Raw genomic sequence first — 18,405 nt, forward strand, 5'->3', positions numbered from 1 at the left:
GTCGACGACGTGACGACTGGTAAAGGCGACGCGTTTCTTCGGAGCGGCCGTGGTCGAGCGCGACCATCGACGAGATCGCATTTGGTGCATCGCCAGGAAAATTGCACGCTCCTCCTTGTGACGTCGTTATTGCCAACAACTGGCCGACCAATCGGCTTGCTTGCGTGGGAGGAACGAAGAGGGACGTAACGAGAGAAAGAGAGAGGAGCAGAGAAAGGAACGGAGAAGTAGGTGGAACGAGAAGAAACCCGATTGGTCCTACTCCCGGAGGATATCGTGGCCATAGAGGCTCTCGTCCACGAGGAGAGAGACGAGTCCGAAATAAACGATACAGGGATTTTTGGGGGGGCTGACAGTCGGTGGAGAATCGAACGTTCGAATTTGATTCCAAAGGACCGAAGCATTTTCCTTGTCGAGTAAAATGCTGTGAGCGAGATCGTTGACTTTTTAACGTGTCTTTAACCGGGCAGGACGATTCAACTGGTCGTTCGAATCGTCGATCTCTGGGACCAAATAATTCGTTTATTCAAGAATCTTCTACCTTTCCACGCGTTATTACATTTCATATCTGCAAAGAGTAAAACCGACCCAACTTTATTCGCTCGTCTTCCTTCGTTTCTCATCTCGTCATCGTGGCAATTTCTTGTTGGAGGATGACTCGGGCGATAACAGGTGAATAAATAACAATAATAAAAAGTTCACGCTGTCTCGTTGTGAAGTAACGACAGATGTCGTCAGGAGTAATTCTAAAGAGACAGAAATCTACTAGTTAAGCGTCGTATGTAACTATAAGATTTACCTATGACGAGTCACATGTACGATCTTCGAAGTTGCGCAAACTAAATGGCTTACCGATAAATATTCCAAAGAGAATCTTCCGACAAGATTTAATCGATCGATCGTCTTACAGGATAAAGTACTAAATAATGTTAAACCTACTAGACTTTTCCGATATACGTATCTGCTGAAATTTATAGCGACGAACAAAGGTATCGGCGTAGATTTCACTTTTCTGCAAGATCTTGCGTACATCTGTTCTACACTTACAATAAGTCAGAAGTGTACGAATACTTTTGTCTCTTATATGCTATATCCTAGAAATGAAAAAGATATTCCAGAAAAGGATATTCCAAGTAAGAAAAGCAGCTTTGCACAGCGAAAGGTAACGATCTGGTATTAAAAGCTGAATCGAGAGGAGATCTCTCCTCCGTCGGTCCGTCGTCCATCGTCGGTCGTCCGTCGACCGTCGGGCAAACCATCGAGGGTCCCTTTCCCCTCGTCTCGGGCTTCATCGGTGGGCACGATCGTAAAGCAACAAGTGTTAGCAGCTCCTCGGCCCGTCGCTCCGCCCCCAACTAGCAGCCGCTGCTGAAGCGATCGGTGGAAAGTGCCCCGAGGCGATTCAACCACCTCACTCGAGCGTCGATCGCGCAAGCAACTAGAAATCCTCGACCCACACTCAGGCTTTTCGTTCTTGCGTACTTCGTTTCGTTTTCCTTCGAGTACCGAAAGACGAGCGCGATGTTTATGGTCGCCGCGCGATCCTGACACGCGCCACATACCATTCGTGCCTCCATCGAGAGTGATTACTTTTGTCGACTCTGTCGCGCGAGACGAAGTGACAGAAGTGTCGGCCGCTTGCCCGTGCTCGCAACTACCACGAAAATCTTCCAACAGGTTCGACACCGAGTGGAAGAATCGCGAGCCTCGGCGAATTTTCGCCTACAACCTGTGACGATCTATGCATCGAATGTATATAGTGAATTTCGTGCACGACAACTCGAGAAGTCTTCGTGGTGGCGTTTAAAGATCCCTGTGCCATTAAGATCGTGGAAACGTGAATCGGTGGTAGCTGGCGAACAGTAGGATCTTACGGAATCGGAAGCGAGCGTCGATCGCGAGAACCGAGGCTATCGGAAGTATTTCGGCGATAGAAGAAGTTCCGAGAAGTGACGGCGTAGGATCGAGGCCGAGAAACCGTGGAATACGCAGCATTCAGCTTTGGCTCGTGTGTTCTGGAACGTCGATCGTTTACAGTTGAAGAGAGAAGGAGAGAGTGTAGCCGATAGTGGAAGCAGAAGGAAAAAAAGAGTAAAACGGGCCGATACACAAAGAAGAAGAAGAAGAAGAAGAGATTAGAATTGCCGTGGCTCGAGTCACGACGAGAAAAAAGTCGTTGGAAGATAGGCCGAGACCTCGGCGAGTTGCCGACGGCTTGGCATGCATACCCGTTGCGTTTGCTCGGTTCGTAATCGAGTGCAAAATTAATTAAACGTGACAAACGTGCGCGCCGCGCTCCGATACCAGGCCATCTCGCGTCGGAGGGAACGAGCCGAACAGAAAAGAAGAGAAATCACCGACGCAGCTGGAACAGAAGCGCGAGAAACGGAAGTGACGTGTTACCGCAACGATAAAATGGTAATTGCAATTAATCGATGAACCGTCGCTGGGTAACGTGCACGTTCTCCTTCGAACGATGAACGCTCGTAGCGCGCGATAAATCCGTGGATTCGTCGGACGCGCCATCGTTTCTCTCCTTGCTTTCGCGACCGAACAAAATTGAGAGAAGATGAACGATATCATGGGCGAGGCATCCGGTTCGATTTCGTCGAGCGGCGCTGCTGCTAATTCCGTCAACTCTAACAGCCCTATCGCGACTAATAGCAATGGAAGCAACGGTAACAACAATAATGGAAAAGCGTCGGCTGTCGCTGCTACAGTTGCCGCGAATGGAGGCGAAAGAATCAGCGCAGCGGTTACCAAAGTTCTTCAGGGATACGATTGGACCCTGGTACCTGTCGCTACCAAGTGAGTTTTACGTTCGACGCTTTCCACATAACACTTGTCTCTATAATCGATACGCAATTTCCGAAGCGACGAGCTTTACCCGCGCTAACTAAATACCCGACAGAGTTTTGCGTTATCTCTACTGTCACGTAAAAAACGCGAAAGCTTCTTCTCCTGCATTTCGCAGCGATATTTAGCAAGCGTCGTTAGCGTTCGCGAAGACGCGTTTTAACGCCAAGATTTTAACGCGCAGCGGAAAGAAAGAATAAAACGATGGAAAGGCAGGGAGGGAGGGAGAGAGAGAGAGAGAGAGGGAGGGTGTAAACGCGCGCGGTCCAAGCTTTAAAAATACGTAACGCTAACTTAATTATGACGCACTGGTTTCCTCGGCTTGGGAAACGGCTCGTGGAAATGTGTCCTCGGCTGCCAATTAACGCAAATTAGCTAATTAATGCCCGATCTCGTTGCCTCTGTCTTTCCTCTCTGTTTCTGTCCGTCGCAGCGCGTCGATCGTGATTTGTGAGAAGCGCGGAGGAGAGCCCGCAAAGGATGAGAGAAGCGATACGAGAAACGGCGTTTTTTCGTTTCGCGTATCGAAGGAGGGGACGACGAATTAATGGTCGGCTCGTTGCGCCATACCGACGATCGTTACGATTCGATAAAATCGAAACGCGGATCGCGAAGGGATGACGCAATCTTTCTTCGATGGCAACGCGAAGAATCGTTATTCTGCGATGCAAATGCCATTTAAACGTAGCCGCGAATCTTCGTCGAAACGATTTTCCAAAATTCTGTTACGGAACGAGCATAGGTGTACAGTTAACTCACGGAAAATTTCCTAGCTACGGTTGAAATCTCCGAGCGTGTATCGCTATGCGCGACGGCTTATCGCGCTAACCCTCAATTATACAGGGTTATCTCGGGGTAGCTAAAGGGGGTACGATGTTTATTCCCGACGATAGGGCCCGATAAAATCGACTAGTTTTAATTCCCATGAAATCCATGAGAATGCAGTCGAACTATCGCGCGTTTCCTCCTCTCGCCCCATACGACCGTGTAATTCCTCCACGTTGCTCTTTCTCTTTCCCCTATCCTGCAATTTATCGTTTACCTAGAGCTCGTCTATCTTTCAAAGTCCGAATCGCGACTAGCATTTTCGCAACGCGAATTTCTTTTGGTGATATCGCGTAACGGAGAACGGAACATCGTGGAAAAGAAAGAGGCACAAACATCTCTCTATTCCTTATCTTGCGACTTGCCGTCTAACGAAACTTTATCGTTCCAATGAAATGCGACTAACTTTTCGACATTGAAACGCGAAATTTCCTTTCACGAAATCGCGTAACGAGGAACGTAACTCGGTGAACGAAAAGTCGTAGAAACGAAAAAAGGGTGCAGCTGCTGCGTAGTTGGTGCCACGCCTACGCACGTCAGCTAGTACTCCGCGAAACCGCGTAAACGAGGTGCAAAGACTCGAAGATTTTTTGCGTATCTAGGTAAACCGCGTACAGCGAAGTGACTCGCGATTGCTGTGAAAACCCTTGTTAGTGGACCCGCGCTAATTACCAACGGCTCCTCGGGTTTGCTCACGGATTTAACGCCCCTCTTATTTCAAAGAGGCCGAAATATATACGGGCCTCTTTTCTCAAATTCTTTCTCGGCTGCTTCCTTCCAATATTCGCTCTCTATCTCTTTCTCTTTCCTTGTCGAACGTTTCTCTTTCTCCGTGACACACCAGAGTCTTTCGAAACGGTTGCGGCTGTGCTTTTTAAAAGTCTCTCCACCTTCGGCAGCAGGGACAGCATCCCGTTGCCGACAGGTCGTCCGTACGCGTATCTCGGTGAAGCGCGTTTCCTTCGGTTCCTAGCCGGTCGACGTCTGGGGTTTTGGTTCGCGTAAGGTCCTCGAACGAGGCTCGATTAATCCCAGAAAGAAAACAGCACGAGAAGGGCTTGTACGGCAATCACGTCAGTCACGTCAGTCGATCCCTGGCTGGACGAGGCAACGGTTTTATGAAGTCATCTTCTAGGAAAGAAAGGGATACGTCCATTCCTGCTCGTCACCCGTTGGCAGCGCCGGTGTTATTTTAAGGCCGGTTTTAAGCGTGCCGCGTTCCGCAGGATGACCCAGGGGTAGCTTGGTAGAAAACTCTCGATACACGAGCACGAGGATACGTCGCGATACCACCGACCTCTTGTTATTTTCTCGCAACCAGTGTCCCCGGATCGACGCGTTTTCCAGAATTTCTATCCCTCGAACCTTCCGCCCCTCGTCACTGTAATTCCTTCTTGTCACTGATATTCGGTACTTCGTAGCTGGAAGGTTTTCTTCGAATCGGCAACCTGCTTTCCGAACGATTCGCAGGATGACTTGAAGATAGTTCGACTGAACATTTTCTATGCACGAGGATACGTCGCGATATGACTAGCCTTTGGTTATTCTCTTGCAACGACTGTTACCAGATCCATGTATTCTCCGAAATCGAACGGATTGCGGCAATAAAGAAACAGCTCAAATATTTAAGTCGCATTTATTGGGAGGAAAAGAAAGGCATACAGCGGCTGTGAAACACGTATTGACACGGTACTATAGTACTTTCATACGAATTAATTTGATCCAAGAATTTATATTAAATTTTGCATCGATAGTACTTTATATGGCTACAAAAATCCCATATACTGAAACTGAAACGTAGACCTGATAATTACCTGATAATAATAAAACAAGGGTATGTGCAAATACCTTTTATAGCCGCTGTAGCTGCCACGCGATATCGCATGAAATATAATTCATATATAAAAGTGCAGAAGTTTATTGCTACGAATATTATAGTCGACCAACAATTCCAATCAAATTACTAGAAGACGAAGCTGCTTCCTTATCGCAGCAGCCTCCTCGATCTCTATTTCTATCTTCCATCCAAACGTTTCGCTTCTCGCTACATAAATCCTTTCACGCCACGAATGTTCGATAGTTAATAACTTGAAAATTTCCTTGAAATTGGTAATGGGAATTTTTAAACGATCTCCCGTTTCCGCGTACGCGCTGTATTCGAAGAAAACAATTGTTTCCAATGAAGATAATGTCCTCGAATTGCAGGGGTTCTGGTGATAAAAGAGCGGCCCACGTGAAGAGACCTATGAACGCGTTTATGGTGTGGGCTCAAGCTGCAAGGAGAATACTCGCCGATCAGTACCCGCAGCTTCACAACGCGGAACTGTCCAAAACACTGGGCAAGCTTTGGCGGTGAGTCTTTAGTATGCTACTTTTATCGAATCGACCGGTGGTTGGTTGATCGCGAGCGAGACTTCGATTCTGATTTCTTCGGCAACTTCTCGACTTCTCGACTTGAAGCAACAGTCCACGCGACCACTTGTTGCCTCGTTCTATTTTTACCCGCGATTTGGCGAGCAAGCATTTTTTACGGGACGCATACCGAACACATTCTTACCACGTGGCGCCGAGGCTGCACGTGGTACGATCGTTCCCGGTTGACAACCGCGCGAACCCCGAACTCGTTGTAAACGGGTCAGCGTTGTCAAAACCGGAGCTAAAGGCGGAGTCACGGCTTGTTCTATTCTAGTCTAGCTTTTAGTACAGCACGTGGAAGCGATACGGAAGAGAAAAGTAAAGCGACGTCTTTGTCAAATTTCTCGATAACTTTTAGACTTTTTAGATAATGACGCGTTCTGCTACTCGAAAGCAAAATACGATGCATCTGAATACAATTTTCTACGAAAATCGCCAAGCTATCGTTGTACCAAATAACAAGCGACGCGTAACGACTGTTCGGTCGATCGATCGATAGACGACGCGACGGAAGAGAAAATGGTATACCGCACGTTGTGAAAGTCGCGAGAAGGGAACGATATTCCATTTCCTGATCGAGACTAACGAGATGCCCTGGTGGGTCGCGCGAGCGAGGATCACAGGACCTCGCCGACCACATCGATCAGAACCCCTGCGGTGAATCATTTTACAATGCCGCCCGATCGCGATTCCGATCACAGATATCCCCCGCGTATCTCTGTCTTAACGTCAAAATAGGAGCACAACACGACCGATCGGAGTTTTGCCGCGGAACTTCGTTTATTCGAAACGGAACTTTAGTTGCTGCTCGATTAAATAAATTACAATTTGTTGAGCTCGTAAGAAGAGAGTCTAGCCATCGATACGTCATCAATCTGAAAGTTGAAATTCACGATGAAATTCATAACGGTACAATCAAAGATCGGTTTGTAAATTTCGACTTTTATAAAAATCTTTCGTGCAAATAAAAAAGCATTTACCGACAACGACGCGACGTAAGGAAGGAATAACGTGCCTTTCGAATCCTGTCGTTTTGCGTGGAGCGTCGCCGATGTGCGCCGAGCAGCTCTAGCCGGCGTCGTCGGATTATTTGCAAAAAGAAACGACTTGCGGGCTACTATCGACGTAGTCGATATTTACGAGGGACCAGGTGTAGGCGTCGGAAATAAATCTTGTCCTTTTTCTTCCGGCTCGAAAGGTATCGCGTTCGAATATTAGACACGGTGTTTGTCGACAAAACGAAAACAGATAGGCTCGGTTCATCCTTGGCGCGTGCTAACAGCTGCCGGCCGGTTCCTGCCTCAGATAAACGGCCCCCAAGAATCACAATAAACTCCTTGTCCCCGTCAGGTGAATTTTTCCGAACCTGCCCCTTCGTCGCTCGACGCTTCGTGCAAATAACACCCGTGACGAACAGGTAAATGCATCTTATCTGACGGAAGCAACGTCTCGATTTTGCCGCGGTTTTGCTTCACCCTCGATACCTCGAACCTCAAACACCATCATCGCCGTAGCCATAGACGCCACGACGTTATCGTGGCTCGTTTTCATCGCGATTTTTACGTACAGTGTCAGATACACCGGAATAACGCACCGCAGATAACGTATAATCGCGTGGCGGAGAGAGACAGATCCAAATTAGCTAACCCTGCGTTGCATCTGGCAAAGAAAAAGAGAGGCTGCGACGAGTCGCTATCGTCAAGCCCTGCCAAACAAAAAAACCTCGAGGCAAAGTCCGTTGACCAGATGGAGAGTCTCTTTTCTCTCTTTCCCAGTGACGACTCGCGCGCGTTAACCTGCGCGTGTACCCGAGGAAGACGAGTTAACTCGTCGTTCGCCATTGATTTATTCTCGACGTAATAACGCTTTGTTCGAGAAATTTTCAAATCGTACAAAATCTTAAACGTAAGCGGTTCGTAGTCTAGAAATTTCTGGTGAAAGTTAAAAGACCAGGTACCGAGACTTTGCGTAGATATTTCCTTTCCTACCCTTTCGTCTGGTCACCTTCGAGTTTGATACGGGGTAGAGAAAGGAAACGCGACGCGGGAGGAGCAAAGAGCCTAGAAGCGTGGAATCGTTGCTGGAATCCTCGAGATCTCGCAGCCGAGACCGGAAAAGCTTATCAGTCTTGGGGCTTTACGAGCCCAGTGGGAACATAAACACGAGAAATTAAAGACTAACACGACAAGACGGGACGGAGCTGGATGAGACGAGACGAGATTCGAGTTGCGATGCAGTCGAACGAGAATCGCTCGAGTTCCCGTATATACTCGATGTACGCGTGTGCGTGAACTGCGCCCTTTAAGACTCTACGCGGCGAGAAACACTAACCAGACCTCCCATTTCGACTCCTCGAGTGTATCGCGTATGGTGATAGAAATGCTCTCGTTCCAGCCTCTTCTGCGCCGCATATACGCGAAGAAGCGGGTGCGCGCGTGTGAACCTTGATCGACGACCGTCGATGACACAAAACGTCGCAAGATCGCGCCAATTTCGTCTGATCTCTTGGTTTCTGGTCGTTTGATCGCAGGTTGCTGTCCGACAGCGACAAGAAACCTTTTATCGAGGAAGCCGATCGTCTCCGCGTGATTCACAAGCGCGAGCATCCGGACTACAAGTACCAACCTCGTCGTCGAAAGCAAAACGGGCCGTCGGGTCGAGAAGGGTCGCCGTCGAGGAACCAAAGCAACGTGACCTTCAACGTGTCCAGGTCGTTGAAGCAAGAGGACGCGAGTCCTAGGGGCACACAGGGACCGAACTCGCCTCAGAGCGGAGTTAGTTCTTCTCCTCCGACTACCCCTAATCAAGGATTGTCACCCCCGACCCCTCCCACTACCCCGCGCGGACAACATTACGCGAATCAGGTAAGGACGTTTGAAACGGAGAGATATGCGAGCCTGTACTTTCGAGAAGAACCGATGGAAACTAAAAAGGAAGGAAATCTGGTTCACAGGGAAATCAGCCGCAGCCAAATAGTACGATGTATCAGCAAGACTTGGCGATTGGTTCGTCGAGCGATTCACCGCATCAACATCAACCAGGAGTCGACTTCAGGTACATCGAAGTTGGAGATGGTTTACCAATCGAGGAGGGTCAATTGAACGGTCTTGGGTCTCTGGGCGGCGTCGGTTTGAACCTTCCATTGAACCTTCAAGAATGCGAAGTCGAGAGCAACGAGCTGGACCAGTACCTTCGGCCTCAGGTGCCGGCGGTACACGTAGCCGCACCAACGACCACCTCCTCTCAATGGATATTCAACAGGTAATTGTTTCTTGCGTTTGGTCCTGACGTAGACGAGGCCATGTTTTCTCTCGAGCCAGCACAGTTGCTACAAAAAGTACAGATAGCTTACACTTTACGAGTTTTTTTATCTAGGAATTTCTATCTTAAATCGCGCACGGTGAAAGTTAATAGGAATTCCCCTTTTTTTTTGAAAAGCGCCGGTTTATGTTTTAGGCTAAACGATTAATTTTAATTTGCATCTACGTTATAATCCAGCTGGAACAATAATTTTAACGTGTGCATAATCTGTGTTAAATATCTTGGAAATAAATCTCGAGTGTATTTATAACGCGATACGGACAGCCCAGTGTCGTTCTCGTGGCAGAACTCGCTCGTATGCATGGGGTTTTGTTCGAAAATTTCGAGTCGCTGAAATATAACGTTTTTCAGATACGAGGAGGAGATCGAGAGACCGAACAAGCGACACTGCTCGGAGCAACCGATCGCCGAGACGTCTTGGGAAGACAGAGCGCAGGCGGACATTGTCAGATACCACGAGCTTCAGCCACCACTTCCTCCTATGCAGTACATATCCTCTTCCCATAATCCACACTATTCGCACACGACTACGCAGATGAGCCATCCGCACGTGTCTACGTCCTACGCGCAATACCAACGTTACGTACCTGGTATCGAAACTTGGCCCCATTACATGTAGGAACAAAGAGAACAGCGCGATACGCACGTCATCGCCCAATCGACATTTTTCCGGAGATTATTCTTTGGAAACCTAAATGGTAAATCGTGTCCCCATTTACGAACTAACTACATTATTAAGTTTTCTCAAGGTTACATATTTTATTGCTGACTTTTCCAAGCGTGTCTGTATGTGTGTGTGTATGTGCACGAGTGTGTTTGCCGTATGCATGGTGCGTACCTATGTGCGTACGCGTACACTGCGTCCTATAATTATAAAATCACAGGAACAATTTCAATCAATCGTTTAAATTTCGACACGTTCTTTTCACGTTCTAAAAATCGACCAAATCAAATAAACGTAATCGAATGTTCTATCGTTATTGAATATCACGCGAAAAGTAGAGAAGTTATCGTTTGCAGCGGTTACAAATTGATAGTATTTTGTGATAATAGGTATGTGTGGGCAGGTGAAATTTCAATCACGACAAGAGTTAACCACGACATATAAGAATTGAAAATGTTTAAACGATGTTATCATTACGATGTAGTGTAGTGTGTTTGTATGGGTGTGCGCGCGTATTGCGTTAGCTCGAGAGCGGAAACTGGATCGCGCGAAGTCCAATTAATTAGAAGTTTCCGCGTTTCGAGTTGAACACGTTTCGCGATCGTTGGACGTTTGGAGGACATAGAGATGTTACGGCGCGCACAGCCACGATCTTACTCCATGACATCATTCCATGACAGTCGGCCATTCCAAAGCGCAGAATTTCAGGCTAAACAAACAGCTCGCTCGATACGGTGGCCTGCCGCGCGATCTAAATATAATAATAATATATAAGGCTTGAAGTGTAAACCGGCCGCTGCGCTGGCGAGTGCGATTCGGTTGCGTATCGAAGCTGCCACGCTCTTCAAATAAACCTGCGAAATTCGATCGGTCGTAGTTGGATCGCCAAAGTCACGCGACATGGCTGTACCACGTCCACGTGGACGTCCTCTCTGCGAATTTCGAGTTCGAAGATGCGTCAGGCAGAGCCGTTGGATTTCTCGAGAAAGGAACACTTGGTTAAAATGTCCTATCTATCATTTTGAAAACGAAGAAAATCGAAATCTTGTTATTTCCGCGATGTTTGCTTCTTTTCGTTCGAATTAAAATACCTAGGCATTGTTTCGTAACAGTCTATAATTATTATACGTAAGTATACAAAGAGATAATGTACTATTAACGTAGCAATTAATTAAACGCTTCAGATAGTGGCAAAGACGTAGTAGCAGTGACATACGCTCAACATAGCCCCGCACATTCGTACATTTAGATTAATCGATACGAAATTACCAGGTGGTCGAATACTTGCATACAGGGATGCGCATACTGTTTACGATAAAACGTTTTAAACGTTATAAACAATGATATAATAATACAAGCAAAGCGTTATAAACGAATAAAATTATTTGACAAGCAATTAGGGCACATAAATCAGACTGTTTCTATATCTCTGGAAGAGACACAGGGTTTCGTAACCTTACATAAAAGATAAAAGATACGTTTTAAGAGAATTTCGAGCACATTAACGTACGTTGAAAAATGAAAAAAAAGCTAGATAAGACATTTTAACCGACGATGAATCGAGAAGAGGGAAAAGTTGCAAGTTCGATGGGTTCGTGTCGAGCGATGATCGACGAGACAAGAATCGAAGCACGCGATCGTCGCGGTAATTAACGCAGGTATTAACGCCGTATTCGTTATGCTACCCCGATAGCCGTGCTTTTGTACTTACATTTATCGTTAGACATACATATGTATTTATCGCGCCGCCTATAAGAAGCGCGAAAAGCGTAGAGCGTGTAGAAACATTTGACGCGCGAGCGTTCGAAAAGTTAATTTATAAGTACGACGGTATATTCTAAGGTTTGTCGGAATAAAGAAAAGAAAAAAAGAAACTGTTACGAGTTGAGAGATAACGATTGATCGTTAACCCTTCCTTTTCGCCAGGCTATCGTCGAGATTTTTCTGCCTGGCTTGCAGATAAGACCAAAGGATACACGGTGGTAGAAACGTGAACGTCGTTACGCGACAGATTAATGAAATCGAATAAGACGCATCGAATAAAATTTTTATTTGCCAACTCGCTTTTATCGACGATTAAAAAGGTCTCGGAAGTTCTGACGAAATGACGTCAGATACGAATGAAATGAAACATAGAGGAAAACTGAGCTAGACGCGCTAAGGACCAAGCTACCGTCTATCACAATGTTACGAATACTTGAAATTCTTTAAATTGCATCAAATCGAGGAGAATCTCGGTGGAAGAAACAACGAGAAAGGAATTTTTTGCGGATCCTTGGAATTTCTTGTCCAGGTTGAGTCTATATTCGCACTTGACGCGCATATAGATCTAAAAATGTCCTGAAATACTCGGCGAAATACGGAAAACAACGTTTTTTTGGAAAAAATACAAACTCGCGTTGAAACAATTGATTTGATTTTGACGAATTTCCAGTTGATCTCTGTTAATCTCTTTGTGGCAGCAGGCCCTTTAATTTACCTTTTCTTTGTCGTATAAAAAGCGCGTGATGTAGCAGATCATTTAGTTATCGCAGCTAAAAGAGGTTGCACTTTGGTGCGATACGACGGCAATTATATAGCGCAATCCGTTTTCTTTGCAAATCTCGCCGAGCCAAATGAAATCGGTCGAATCAACCGGGTTGGTTTTCGCTGGTCGCGCGTTATAAACCACGATATAAAACAAGCGAAAAAAGCCAAATATTTGAGCGGTTCGTTGAACGGGGTTAGGGGACGAGGGAAATAGAAGAACCGCGAATGGACCGTTCTAAGTTTCCAAGAGCAAACAGGCCTTATCGCGGAACGAATATCCGTCCAACGAGCGAACGTGGGAATAGTCGTGTCGCGACTTTTACGCCACTTACCCGCGTCTCGAGATTAAACGGCTGGAAGGCCCTCGTATGTTTTTCGTCCAACGCGTGACGCTTCACCGTTTTTCGGCCCGAGGCGCCTTGGAATCGACGTTTCCTCTTCTACATACGCTGCCGTTTATAAGTATTTAAATACCTACGATTCGACCGAAAGCTTGATACTTTCGTTACACGATAGAGCCGCCCATATCCGAACTAGTAGGAAGACAAAAATCATTTTTCCGATATTTCTGATTTTTATTCGCGCAAACAGAGACGAAGGAGATCGTCGGCTGCCTCCGACATCCAAGGTGACTCTGTATTCTTTGGCCGCTAAACTATGTGAATTTTCGACGCGAGAAGACACGTCTTCGTCATTTTCATTTGCCACTTACGCATCTTTGCATCCTACACATTTAAATCTACCGTAAACGTATAACGATCCACGGTCTAGAAAGAACCGCGTCTCCATCATACGCCGTATTTACATTTGCATCGTGTTCGACATCGATCGTCGACGTAGAGATATCGCGTTGGGTGACGGTGAATTTTTTTCACCGTCGAGAGAAAAACGAGAGGATGAAAAAGTTGACGAGAGTCAGCGTTCCGCGCAGCTGTTTGGTTTTTTCGCGGTTGTTCGTGTCGAGATATGTTCGTACATAGGAATGGATCGGCTAATTCGCAGCGTTCTCTCTGCGTCGAAAGATTTGCCCTGTCGATCTTCCTGGAGTTCGGTAAAGTTACGTTACCACGAGGATTCTTGACCCCGGAAATGGAACGCGCCTCGATCCATCTGCCACAATAGATTCCATTGAGCGAGAGACGGTCGAGTTTATCTGTCGGTTGGTTTCGGAGCACACCTTTTATCGTGGACCGAAGATTTCCAAGATTCTTCCGCGAATGGGAGAAAAAATGTCGAAATCTCGGTCCGGATACGAACTAACCGATGGACAAAGAGGCATTCAGTTATAAGTTATCGGGGCGCTCGGTCGATATAATTAATTTACTCCGGGCTCGGTCTCCGCACGCTAATCACCGGCGCGCTTTTAATCTCGGAATCCATAAATATCACGATGCTGAAAGACGGAGGAGGGAATTCTCGCGAAAGCAGGAAGCGATCGCGCCTTCGACTCGTTTTTCCTTCGACGTTTCTTCGTTGCTTCTGTGACCGTCGAGATACATCCGCGATTCGGAGCGCAAATACGCGAGGTACCGTTTCATTTTGGAAAGTTGGCGTCGAAACCCGACGTAGACGTACTCGTCTCGATAGCAACGACGGATTTTCGTATCGTTAGCCTCGGACGTGTGAAAGTTTCGAAGGCGATTCGAAGCCTGGAATTCTTGAAAGTCTTGATCCGTCACATACGAAGACTTTCAAGAGTTCCGAGCTTTGAATCGCGTCCGAAGCGATTCGAATTTTTCGTCACATAGAATGACTCACGAAAGTATTTAAAGACTTTTACGTCCATATTGTACGTGCTATGTAAAGCGCTCTAAAGTTTCGTTAATAGCGTGAGACACGATCGTCGCGATCGCATTAGTAAAATCTGTAGGTATTAAAGACGATCCTACCGAGCTTATAATCGATTTTTTATATCTGGAACGAGCCAGAGTGTGTCAAGTCTATTCTCGAAAAGAAGAAGAAAATGACAAATTTTTTGTATAACAATATAAAAATGATATTAAATTGAGACACTTCGTTGCAAGGTTTTTGCAGCTTTGATTCGCTTTCCTCCAAAGTTTGAAGAGCGTGCGATTCAACAGACTCTGTCTCCGGAGTGCAGATATACAGATGCATCTCCGGATTCGTTTCGAGTTTCACCGACACGATCGGACCGTCGTGTCTCGCTACAGTGCGTTTGTTCAAGTTTACCAACGAAATTTCAAAACGTCTTTATAAATTGCAACGCGTATAACGTAAAATACGTCTATCATTGGTACGGTTACCACTTTGAGCTTAAGACGGCGCTGTTTTTTCGCGTAGATGGGGTCGGGAAACCGGAGGACTCGTGTTCGGAAATCGGAGTACGTTGACATCCTCCTAGATTCAGTGTACGATGTAAATATTTGCCGGCAAGGGCAGATAGGATCGATAAATTTTTGGACAGTTCGAGCATTATTCGGTGCGCGCACAAAGAGTCGTAAATCCTTGTTGCAGCTGTCCCCCGATTCTCCTATTATCGCTCGGTTATATTTTCCTTGCTATCCATTCATCGGAATCTCGACGCGAGCCACGCGAGACCGCGATACACGCGATACAGCAGAGATACGCGTTCGGCCTAATCTCGATAATGCGCGCAACCCTTTGCCTCGTCTCTCCGCTCTTCTTCGAAAGCCCGAGAATAAAATTGTTCGTCCCAGCTCGAACCAGCTCGCTGACAGACAACGAAGGCATCGAGCTCCTTATCGCTCTCGTGCAATCGTATCCCTAATTAGCGGAATAATTAACGTAATTTGGAAAACGGTCGAAGACTCGTCCCTCTTTTCTATTTCTTCTTCTTCTTTCTTTTTCTCTTCAGCGAATTACGAACGTATTGTGTTCCCCGTTTCGTACTACGTTTATATCGCTCTTTCGCAAAGTTGGCTAATATCTCCGATGGATGTGATCGGCGTTGCGCGTTGGTTACATCGGCTGTTCTTTTCTGTTATAAATAATGTTAGTATTAGACGAGATTCGTACGAGCAACGATGAACATAAATTCTATTAGGTTGTCCGAAAAGTGTCTTTTGTTTACAACGATGCAACTTTATGCAAACATGAAACCTAATACGTCGAACCTTGTCATCTTTATTTTGATAGAACAAAATAATAATAATAATAATAATATAAGACGGAAATCCATTATTTGCTTAAAAACGAAAGAAACTTTTCGGACGAACTAATACATAAAGCGACTACTAGAAAATTTTAGCGAAATTTAATGAGATTTATAGATATCGTTCTAAAGGCGCCAATAACGTCGACGTATCCCATCGTTGAGAATCAAATAAATTAAAATCTCTTTTCCTTATTGTATAGCGAGATTCTTGTTGCGCTGGTAATTCGTGACAGCTACGCTTCGACATTCTGAAACTCTTGTACTGGTTTTCTCGCCTCAGCCTTTCCATTCGCTCGCTTTGTCTGCGATTTCGCTTCGAGGACCGTCGCCTGTCATCGCTGGAGACTCGCGTGAAATCTAATCGAATTTGATAGATACGTACGATAGGTGCCACAAGGGGAACAGCCACGTGTGAATTTCACCGAGATCGAATACCCATACACGTTGGTCGTTGGTTCGGGAACTACATGATCGACGCTCTTTCTCAATAGCAAGTCAAACAGAGTACCATCGGTTTATCGTTGCGTTACCATGGTAATTATGCGACAGATATCGATAAATTTTCCTCCGTGCTGACAGTTTTTACGACCATCGTATCTTCGAACAGGATACCTGGCTACTTACGGTAGATTCTGACCGATGGTATTCAAATGGATCGCGTTTTACCGCCACCCGAATCTCTGTCTAACCTCAATCTGAAATTCCTAAAAGTCTTTCCATTGTAATGTGCGTCTTAATCTTTCTATTCTTTAGCGTAAGATCGTAAAACAAAATAATCGGTCGGTAACAAAATAATCAAATAACGAGATAGAAATTAGATTAGATTAAGATGCAACGCAAGGTGTAAGATTCTCTATTAACGATTAACAATTTAAATGAATTGTCGGTGATTTTTATAGGAGTTCGTATAAAAGTAACTTTCCAACGATTTTTACTTTACTTACACGTAATCTATCAGTAAATCAGTTTGCACGTTGTTATACACGTGCGTCCGTAGGTCTAACTTTGAGGATCTAATAATCTGATTTTGGGGGTCTAATTAGGACGATGTAGTAGCAAAAGTTCATAACTCGATGCTCTTAATTTTACCATTCCGTTCACCGAGAAACAGTTCGTCCGATTTGTGGACACCGAAACACTATCACCACACAACGGTAAAAAGGTGGAACTAGTTTCTCTGTCTGTCTTCGTCGCACACTATCGCCCTCTTTGTCTGCGACGAGTACGTACTTCTGTTCTTGTCGCACACTCTTGCGTTCCTTGTCTGCGATGATGAAGATGCTGCCATCTATCGGATTCGGTTAGAATCACGAAAAAGTAACAGGAACGTAGAACGCGCGAGGGGGGTTCTCGCTTCTGCTAGACAAGGAGCGCTATACTGCGCGACAAGGACAGATATATTTCTCTCTCCGATCTATCGGATATTCGTTGATTATTCTATTTCTGGGAAAAATTCGCTCACGTTTGGAATCGTGGAACAAAGTCCAGACTCCGTGGAATATTCGCACGCAGTTTTGGAGCGAAATTTTTGCTTAATTAATTAATTATCGAGGATTATTGCACGTCGCTGCGTCGTTGCACGAGAGCGGCGCCACGAATTTTCGCATAATTTACGCTACGCGTAATTAATTTACGAACTTTTATGCACGAAGAATTTGGTACAGGATCCGAGGAAGCTTCTACAATTCCTTAGAGAGCGAAATGATCGCGTAAAAAGTTGATATTTATGAAAAATCGCATACTCGTACCGCGATAGCCGCGACACTAGCTACGATAATGGTCAATAACTAATTAATTAAAGGGAAATTTCTGTGGAAATTGGTGCGCGAATCTTGCCACAGGTTCTACCTTTGTCGTACGATCCTGAAAGTTGATGAATTTTACCAGAGAAAAGCGTAATTAACGAATAATCGTGAAATTAGAGGGTGAAGTACGTCTGTCCTTGTCGCGCTATACGGCTGTCTTTGTCTGTGACGTCACGTGTGTCCGTCCTTGTCGCACAATGTAGCTTTGCTTGTCTAACAGGAGTTGAGATTTCTCCTCTCACGTTCTATATTCCTGTTACTTTTCTGCAGTTTCAGCCGGATCCGATAGATGGCAGTACTTCGACTACCACAGACGAGGAGCGCGATATTGCGCGACGAGATCATGTGTTCGTGTTAGAGGAGGAACGCGATAGTGTGCGACAGAGACAGCAGCAGCGATTAGTCGCCACCTTTTCACCGCTAGGCGACGATAGCATTTCGAGGTCGACGAATCGACTAATCTTTTATTTATAACGAACGAATCGAGGGGATTAATTTGCGAGCTGTTGCATCTTCTTAATCAGGGTCTCAGCTTGCTTTATTCCGTTTAATCTTTTAAATGCACGAGCAAAAATACGTTCGTTGGTTACTCGACCTTTTCGTTCGGACGAGCGATGCGTGTGTGTTGCGTGCGCTATTAAAATACGTAAGTAAGTACACGTTCGGCCAAAATTGACGTACGATTTAACGATCTGTGTAGGCATCGCGGAACAGGCGATCCTAGTTGTTCGAGCGGAAAGAAGACGCAGCAACTTCGATACAACAGTCCGTTATATTAAAAAAAACCGAGAAGACGAATAATCATCGTCGCGATTAAGTACGTTGTGTGTCTGGGAGGATTTGTCGAAAGTGGA

At 45.8% G+C, this 18,405-nt stretch overlaps 1 protein-coding gene across 2 annotated transcripts; it reads left to right on the forward strand.

The window, feature by feature from the left end:
• Positions 1-6: 6 nt before the first annotated feature.
• Positions 7-11,955, forward strand: LOC100746111 (transcription factor Sox-10-like). 2 transcript variants are annotated; one of them, XM_003492547.4, is made up of 5 exons: positions 7-2,808; positions 5,887-6,033; positions 8,627-8,960; positions 9,050-9,357; positions 9,769-11,955. In XM_003492547.4, exons 1-5 carry the CDS (start codon positions 2,570-2,572, stop codon positions 10,034-10,036), a joined length of 1,296 nt encoding a protein of 431 aa, XP_003492595.1. In that variant the 5' UTR covers positions 7-2,569; the 3' UTR covers positions 10,037-11,955. The 2 variants fall into 2 exon arrangements, with proteins under 2 accessions (XP_003492595.1, XP_012245761.1); XM_012390338.3 differs by having other exon boundaries at positions 5,905-6,033.
• The last annotated feature ends 6,450 nt before the right edge of the window (positions 11,956-18,405 follow it).

This window comes from Bombus impatiens, unplaced genomic scaffold (assembly GCF_000188095.3).
Source record: "Bombus impatiens unplaced genomic scaffold, BIMP_2.2 scf_0765, whole genome shotgun sequence".
In the NCBI taxonomy this organism is placed as follows: domain Eukaryota; kingdom Metazoa; phylum Arthropoda; class Insecta; order Hymenoptera; family Apidae; genus Bombus; species Bombus impatiens.

Coding starts and splice junctions, on each gene's coding strand:
- LOC100746111 (XM_003492547.4), top strand. CDS start 2,570: ATGAACGATATCATGGGCGAGGCATCCGGTTCGATTTCGTCGAGCGGC. Junction 2,809..5,886: donor CTGGTACCTGTCGCTACCAA/GTGAGTTTTACG, acceptor CTCGAATTGCAG/GGGTTCTGGTGATAAAAGAG. Junction 8,961..9,049: donor GACAACATTACGCGAATCAG/GTAAGGACGTTT, acceptor TCTGGTTCACAG/GGAAATCAGCCGCAGCCAAA.